The sequence below is a fragment of the Oncorhynchus clarkii genome, chromosome 18 (genome assembly GCF_045791955.1).
Source record: "Oncorhynchus clarkii lewisi isolate Uvic-CL-2024 chromosome 18, UVic_Ocla_1.0, whole genome shotgun sequence".
Classification (NCBI taxonomy): Eukaryota; Metazoa; Chordata; class Actinopteri; order Salmoniformes; family Salmonidae; genus Oncorhynchus; species Oncorhynchus clarkii.
The window spans coordinates 11903226-11911133 of record NC_092164.1 but is presented as its reverse complement, the minus strand read 5'-3'; the positions used below and the strand labels follow the sequence as shown (position 1 = coordinate 11911133).

The 7908-nt window shown below is 45.2% G+C and overlaps 2 protein-coding genes across 3 annotated transcripts in view; both read right to left on the bottom strand.

Moving 5' to 3' along the window:
- Positions 1–451: 451 nt before the first annotated feature.
- Positions 452–1170, bottom strand: LOC139372443 (mid1-interacting protein 1-B-like). Its single transcript, XM_071112158.1, has one exon. The coding sequence runs from the start codon at positions 1071–1073 to the stop codon at positions 600–602; it is 474 nt and encodes a 157-aa protein (XP_070968259.1). The 5' UTR covers positions 1074–1170; the 3' UTR covers positions 452–599.
- A 1675-nt stretch (positions 1171–2845) lies between these two features.
- The window catches only part of LOC139372998 (tetraspanin-7-like), a 29352-nt gene continuing 24289 nt past the window's right edge, over positions 2846–7908 (bottom strand). For both annotated transcript variants that reach the window (XM_071112916.1, XM_071112917.1), the window contains 5 exons: positions 7754–7849; positions 7334–7489; positions 7174–7257; positions 6105–6186; positions 2846–4518 (listed from right to left, as the gene is read on the bottom strand). In XM_071112916.1, coding sequence (XP_070969017.1) covers positions 6118–6186; positions 7174–7257; positions 7334–7489; positions 7754–7849 — 405 coding nt within the window. In that variant the 3' untranslated portion in view covers positions 2846–4518; positions 6105–6117. The remainder of the gene's footprint in view (positions 4519–6104; positions 6187–7173; positions 7258–7333; positions 7490–7753; positions 7850–7908) is intronic.

Here is a 7908-nt window from a genome sequence, read left to right as displayed (position 1 = left end):
TTCAGTTCAGACTAATCACAATCTTACAGTTTAATCAAGTCACAAAACTATCATGCCGAAGTTGTGTACCTCTCAATAAACCAGTGACTGTGTCAAATAAACTGATCACAACATAACAATAAGCAGATGTTTAATCACCGAGCCGTCATTTCTATAGAAAAATAAAATGGTGCTTAAATGTTTACAGTTGATGTTAATCTCTTGGAATCACTCAAATTCAAAATAATTATCATTTGATTCCAGTTCACAGACTAAGCATATGATTTAGTCAATGGTATGGCAATGACTCGTTGCTACCATAACATATGAAATCACTGTCAGTAGGCATTATGCAATGTTGCCCAATCAACAACAAAAAATGTTAATGTGGATAGACCATCCATACAACAAGCCATTAATACACAAGATTTAGTGCAAACAATCATTCAAACAGTAGATGGGAAATGTTGAACAATGCATATGAAACGTCTAGTAGGTTACATTTATTTATTGCCACTGTGGGAATAAATACAAACGATATCACTAGGACCCCCCCCCCAATTCCACTGTTCACCAATGACTTTTGATGTTATCGTCTGACACACTCAACTTTCTAGTAGTCACAGTCCACAGCCCCTTATTCCAATCTCCTGATTGTACCTGTTCGTGAGGGTGTTTGCTTTCCGGGTAAGCTTGGACAGAACCGTGTGTAGTCCGGTCAAATGATAATGAAATTGTTTTTCCAAATCATCATCATCGGATTCTATTCTGGATATGTCCAACGCGGTCACCCCCATTTTTTCTTTCCGCCTGTCATCGGCTTGTAGGACCCCCCATTCGATGTCATTCCTGATCGATTTTAATAGTACATAGTAATTGTACATGTCCCCGTCCTGGAAATAGGTGGTTGACCCATTGCTGGCGGTCCTAATCGGTGATATCGTTTTCACCTCTTCTTCCTCGTCTAGAGGCACGTCTCTTAGCAGACTAGGAACCATCACCGTCTGATCCATGTTATTCACAGCACCAATAAATCTGTTCATTGCATTGAACAATGAATTCTTTTGATTGTACGAATCCGAAATTTGCATCATTTTTGCGAGAAACCTGACCGCGTGCAGACAATCTAGTTACCTCGCGTCACCGATGATAATGCAGTTTTACTCCGTCAGTCTGAAATCAACCTTAACAAGCTAACTAGCTAATGCTCTTTATCGGATTACAATTACAAATTTAGCTGCTGCAAAAGCTTACTCAGCCCGAGGAAACGTCCAGACTTCTCAAACGTCTTGCCTGCCTTGTGAGAACTGTACTACCTAACGTTACTCACTAATTGACTAACAAGTGTCTTTTTTCTAAGGGCGTTCCCGGATCTGTCTCAGTCGAATGTTTTCCCCCTCGGGCCAAAGTAACAGGATGAACGACCTGAAATAAGAGACACCATACGGTTAGTTACTTCAAGTAACGTTATTTCAGTATCATTAGTTGCATAGTAGGCCTACCAAAAATTAAGAAATCCTTACAGTGGCCAATTGATGCTTCCGTTCTCACTCACTGAATTACCAGCTAACATTAGCTAGCTAGCCATATGTGGAGAATACATTTAGCTCAAGCAGTACAAACTCACCGTGATGTTACAGTCCCTGGTATTTTTCCGAATAACCACTTCACCTGTTAAACTTCTGTGGAAGGCATAAAGTCTTAATTTGACAGCTTGGTGTGAGCCAAGCGACCGATAGCAGCTTGCTAGCTTAATTAATAAATCCTCAGCACCAGCAGGAGGACGGCGAGATGCAGAGTGGCGTACTTGCGTCAGCCCACAAGCGGTAACTCCGTTTTCAGCCAATCAGATTTTAGCCGGTCTCTCACACACCCCGCTGATTTTCTGCCAAGTCAACTCACGGTTAGAACATGTTTACTTCCTTCAACAAAAACACCTATCTTTACCTTCCTTCCATACTTCCTCTTTTGGAGAGATTATGAAGAAAATAACATAATGTCACTTCAATACTGATGACTCAAATGTGTACTGTGACAAACCTGCTTTCACAGTTTTAGTAAAACCAGGGCTCGTGTACGTTTGAATTTGAGGGTCTCAAATGACATCCTTTCAGAGAAATACGGAGGCGAGGAAAGAATCACAATTATGCTATTTGAGATGTGGAATAGAGCAGGCTCATCTGAGGAAACTGGCGACGTGTTGAAACAGGAGTTTAATTCAGGCTGGGGTTGCGTCATTCCCGCCCACAAAAACACTAAGTAGTAGGTGTACTAGTGACCATTTTAACGGTATACACGATCAACAAAGTAGTTAGTTGTTTATGCTGTATCAACAAAGTATAGTTGCTGATTCTGTAACAGATTCATGATCACGAATACGGTTGTCCATTGTGAATACGTTACATTGTAACAAACGGTAAGGATTTCATTTGATGTTGTTCTTGTTCGTAATTTTTTTTTTACAGTCAAGCCCATAAAAATCCTATTCAATTACTATAATTAAATTATTCTAATAGCTAATTCTATGGTCAAACCTGCCTCACGAACACCCTTTCTAGACGGGATCGCGAATACGTTTTTCATAGATGTGATAGTGACACCGTGGGGTAAAAAATATTATTGCTACCTGTAAATTATATTGGATCTATCAGGGGCAGAATTAATTAATGACGATTAACTACCCACCTTATTATCAACAACAAAAAATACTCGGTTCTAGAAACAAAAGAGAGAGTAAATATCTCACAACAGAAGCTCACAACTGAAACGATGTAATGACCATTTTATTCATATATTCAAGATCACAATTGTTCACAATATCAACATACATTTGTTGGCATGCTAGCTGGTGATGCATTTTAAAACGTTTTTATTTTTTTATACAGTCTTATTTCATCTGTCCAATTTTGGATTGAGAGATAAATTGATCATGTACATTGGTTGTATAGTGATCCCCGAAAACACAGAGCTACTTCAGAATGCTCAAAACCCCAAAACAAACAACAACAAAAACCTAAAAGAATCCTAGTAATTAGAGAAATAGAATCTTGGAACCAGCTTTCTGTGCTCACATGGCAGTTGAATGGAACCAGTAACAGTGTCAGTGACCTCGGTGGTCTGCCCCATTCCATTCTACCCCCAGGCCCTCGCTAATGCGTAGTATTCCTACAGTCATTCCCACCTAAGAGGTTGCTGTCATATTACTGATTCTCCATTTAAGTAATACACAAAAGTGGCAAATCTTCAAAAAGTGGTATTTCATTTGATTGTTCCAAGCCAGAGCAATGACTGACCGAATCGAGCTCGAACACCTCAAGTCCTGCCACTGAGAATGAATCTCTCTCTCTTTCTATCACTGGACGGACATTAATTCACCGTCTATTCCACAAATGACGTGGAAACAACATTGATTCAACCAGTCTGTGCCCAGTTGGCTCTCTCTCTGTCTACCAATCCCATATAGTGAGAAGCAAACGGCAACAACAAAAGACAGGAAGTAGAATAGTCTTCTCTCATCATCAGAAAGCAGTGCTGACTCAGTGAAACTAGTTTGTGCAGCGATATGCGTCAGTCAGGGAGGAGGGTGTTGGAACCGAATGTACTGGGGTGTGGCGGTGGAGAGAGACAGAGAGAGAACTGGATGTGCTGGAGAATGGACAAGGATAGTCAAATAGAGTGGGATCTCAAGCAGAAGGGGAATGTGTAAAAACATTTGAACACTAAAACTGGGGTTTAAACCAGAAAAATGGCTGTGTCTCAGACTACTGTTATAGAAACACACATGACTAGTTAAGACTTTTAAAATGAAATATTACAACAACAAAACAACATTATGACTAACCAACTGACAGACAGAAGGCACAGGGGAGGGAGTGGCAGAGATCACCAAGTACAGGACTGAATACAGAGGATCTAAACGCATCACAAATACACATCCCCAGAGAGCAACTTGCACAAAGTCATTTAGAGTGATAGTCATTAGAAGCAGGATGTAGGTTTACTGTAGTCCATGTAGCAGCAAAAAGCAGACGCTGTGTGTGTGTGTGTGTGTGTGAGAGAGAGAGAGAGACTCAGTCACTTCTGAGTGAGCTCAAGTTTCTTTCAAAGACCTCATATTGGAAATTCTGATGGCATCCCAAAAATAATTTCCAGGAAATTTAGACTGGGTAAGATAGCTCCTCGTTCCACTGCTATGTTGCATCAAGGTAATTTCTTAGGAATATTGTCAACTTGTGTAAGTGAAGATTGGTACTGTTTGAATTAGGCATGGCATGCCTGGATCAGAGCATATGGCTGAGGCAGGTGCTAATCGACAACCATTCATTTTAGAAGAATTAAGGTCTTGAAAGGTAACATTTTTAATCATGGCATGGTGGCATATTAAGGAATGTGTTCAAAGAGATGAAAGAGAGAAAAAGAGAGCGATAAAGTAAGAAGAAAGATAAGGTGTGGAAAAGTAAGAATGGACTGTGCCAGCGTTTGGGTGTGTTCCTCCCCAGGTTCCAAGGTGACGTGTACGCTCTCCTCCTCCTGGTCTCTCTGGAAGGAAACAAGAACAAAGGTGCCGACAATCACAGAGAGACTCAACATGATTGTGTGTGTACGTGTGTGTCTGCGCATGTGTGACTACATTCCCTGAAAACACCATCCCCACCACCCATAATCAGTGACAACGAGGGGATCTTCTCTTTTGGAACTTGTCACCTGAAGCTTTTGGAAGACAGATCTCCCTGAGAAGTCTCTGCAGGGCCGCCACACAGCCAGAGGGATAGCCATTTGTCTGCTGTAATGAGCGGAGCCTTTGGACTGTGATGTGTGTAAGAAGCCTAAATGCCACTCTCTCTCTCTGCACCTGTGGAACGCAGTCTGTCGGTTAACCATCCCGTGCCAGGCTTCTGGTCTATTTAGAGCCCTGAGGCTTCTGAAGTGACAAAACAGCCAACCAATGTCTGATGGATAGGAGCCAGTAACAGTTTCTGCAAGCTTCAAATTGACAATGACGCTCTGGTGAAGATCGGCCATGCTAACCGCTAGCAGGCTAAACACTATCAGGCTAAACCCTATGAGGCTAAATCCTATGAGGTTAAGCCAGTGTGTCATAGGGGGGAGAAGTGGGGGATTCTAACTCTTTAAGGCATAATCACGCCACACAGCCCTGCCAACACGGTATAAATCAGAGTGTTTAATTGCGAGCCAAACAGTTTTATTTATAATCCACAGCAGCACAGTCGGGGACCGCCAATTAAAGGGACCTGCTGGGAAGGTGTGAGCTAGCGATAACTACCTTGCATAGTGAGATCACGTTTGTGTGTGTGTGTGTGTGTTTGACTGCGACTTGCAGGGGGCTGTAGGGGTTCCAGCCATGGAGGTCTGTGACACAACCCCTTATTACACTGGATGCATTGCACTTAGTCACAGAGACAAATAGCACTACACAAGAGTGTGTGTGTGTAGCACTCTGGTACCCTGTAGATAATGACCCATTTTGTATTCTACATGAGTCAAATGAAATGGAGTCCATTGCCCATGTTGTGAATGGCTGGGGATCATACAAGGATTTATACATTGCTAGACATGACCGTCTTGTTGACCTGATAGCCAGCGAGGTGGAACAAGTGGTCTCACCAACAGCACGCATGCATAAACATTCTTGTGTGATGGAAGCTCGTTTGATATTGATGACAATGGGTTTTCCTGTGTGCCAGATGTTGTTGTTGTTGTTGTGGGGGGAGACCAGGGGGAGGTGTTCGTTTTGGAAGTGGGATGCTCATTGGATGGCTACATGGAGCAGGCCTTTGCTGAGAAGCTGCTTAAATAACAGCCCCTCGTGGCATGCTGGGACAGTCTGGGGTGGAGGTGCAAGCTGGTGGGGCTGATATTTGGGAGTCTCGGCCACGTACACAGGCTTGCAGTGTGTGGCCTCCAGATTGCAGGCCTGACAAAAACCAGGGCAAAGCAATTGGCTAGGTACTGCTCTGTTTCAGCTGTCATGGGCAGCCTAGCTGTTTGGAGAAGGATGTGCTTTCTGTGCCCTGCACACAGGGACCTTTGACATGTTTGGATCCTTTTTTTGTCAATTTGATTGGTGGATTCAAATGAAGTATTTGTGTGTGTGTCAGACTCACCTGCACCTCACTGCTACACCATCTCATATTGGTTGGCAGTGATAAGCCGCGACAGACAGCATGCCAACAGCATACCAATTGACTGGAGAGAAAGAGAGAGAGAGTGGGAGAGAGAGAGAGAGATAATGGGGGAGAGAGTGGTAGAGAAGGGAGGGGGGTGGTGATGAAAATGAGTCAGTTCCAACAGCACACAATAAATCATCTCTCTTAGAGGTCCTGTCTTTCCTCCATCTCCCCCCTCTTCCCTCCACCCTCCCCCTCTTCCCTCCATCCTCATTGCCGGGGGATGGAGGGCCAAGGAGGGATCAGGGAAGGAGGAGAGGAGGGATCAGGGAAGGAGGAGAGGAGGGATCAGGGAAGGAGGAGAGGAGGGATAGGGATAAGATACATTAAAGGGGTGGCTGCTCCTCTAAGAGGTGTCATTGATCTCTCTCTGCCACCCCTCCTTCTCCCCTCGCCGCTTCCCTCCATAACGTTTACGGTGCAATTAATGGGCTCGGGACTGCAGAAGAGCAGGCCGTCGCAGGTCACAGCGTCCACGGAGACACACACACACTCTCACTCTCTCTACCTACCTCCCCCAGGCCCATTAGGGGTAATGGAGGGGGTCGCTGTGACGACGAGCGGCGCTGTGGGGCTAATCGAGCATGTCAGCCGAGCAGGAGGTAACGACCACACTCGCGCAGAGGAGAGAGAGGAGAGAGCGAAGGAGGGATAGGAGAAATGAGGAGAGAGGGAGAGAGAGGAGAAATGAGGAAGGAGGTAGGGGAGAGAGAGAGTGTGCGTGTGTCTGTATGCATATGTGGAAAAGCGAGAGGGATGGAGAGTGTGTGTGTGTGCTCTTGTACTCTGGTCTGCATAATAGTTCCCGAGACGCGCCTGAATGGTATGTGTGTGATGGAACAGGCTCTGAGTGGCGGACTAGCTGATTGGGTCTGAAGGAGCAGTGGTGAACACCGCCCCAGCCGTGTGTAATCATTAATAACCTGCACTGGGTGCACGCTCACACACACACACACACACACACAGAAGGAGAGTGGAAGAACAGCTGGCCCATACTGTTACTTACTTGTGAGACCGCTATTCCAAATGTCACTCCAGCAATGATCCCCATGTTAGTCTCAATGAAGTCAGTCACTAGCTCATAACAGCCCTGTAGAAGACAAGACAAGTGAGTGTGTTTGTCAGTGTGTACGGTGTGTGTCTGTCTGTCCGTGTGTGTGTCTGACCTGCTGGTGGACCTTGCTGGGGGCTATGGTGACATTGTGCAGGTCAGAAGCGTTACAGTCAGAGATGCTGGCACAGCAGCTGGGTGGGATGCCGTTGTTAGGGAACCAGATACTGGACAACCAGCTGGTGTAGTTCAACACACCACAGCATTTCAACTGGAGGGAGAGAGGGGGATGGAGAGAGAGAGAGAGAGAGGGGGATGGAGAGAGAGAGAGAGGGGGGGGGGAGAGAGAGAGAGAGGGGGGGGGGTGGAGAGAGAGAGAGGGGGGGGATGGAGAGAGAGAGAGAGGGGGATGGAGAGAGAGAGAGGGGGATGGGGAGAGAGAGAGAGGGGGATGGAGAGAGAGAGAGAGAGAGTTTTATCACAGTCCGTTTTTAATCACAACCCTAATTTGGCTGTCAAAATGACCGTCACTCACACTGCGCTGCACATTGTCCACAGCCAGGCTCCTCTCGTCCTGGGAATTGTAGTTCTTCACTGCCTCACTGAAGGTCCTCTGGAAGGTTCCCTTTATCTGGGAACACAAACACAAAGTTCTTGTTGTGTTCATAGCTTCTCCCGTTGTGAAACAGA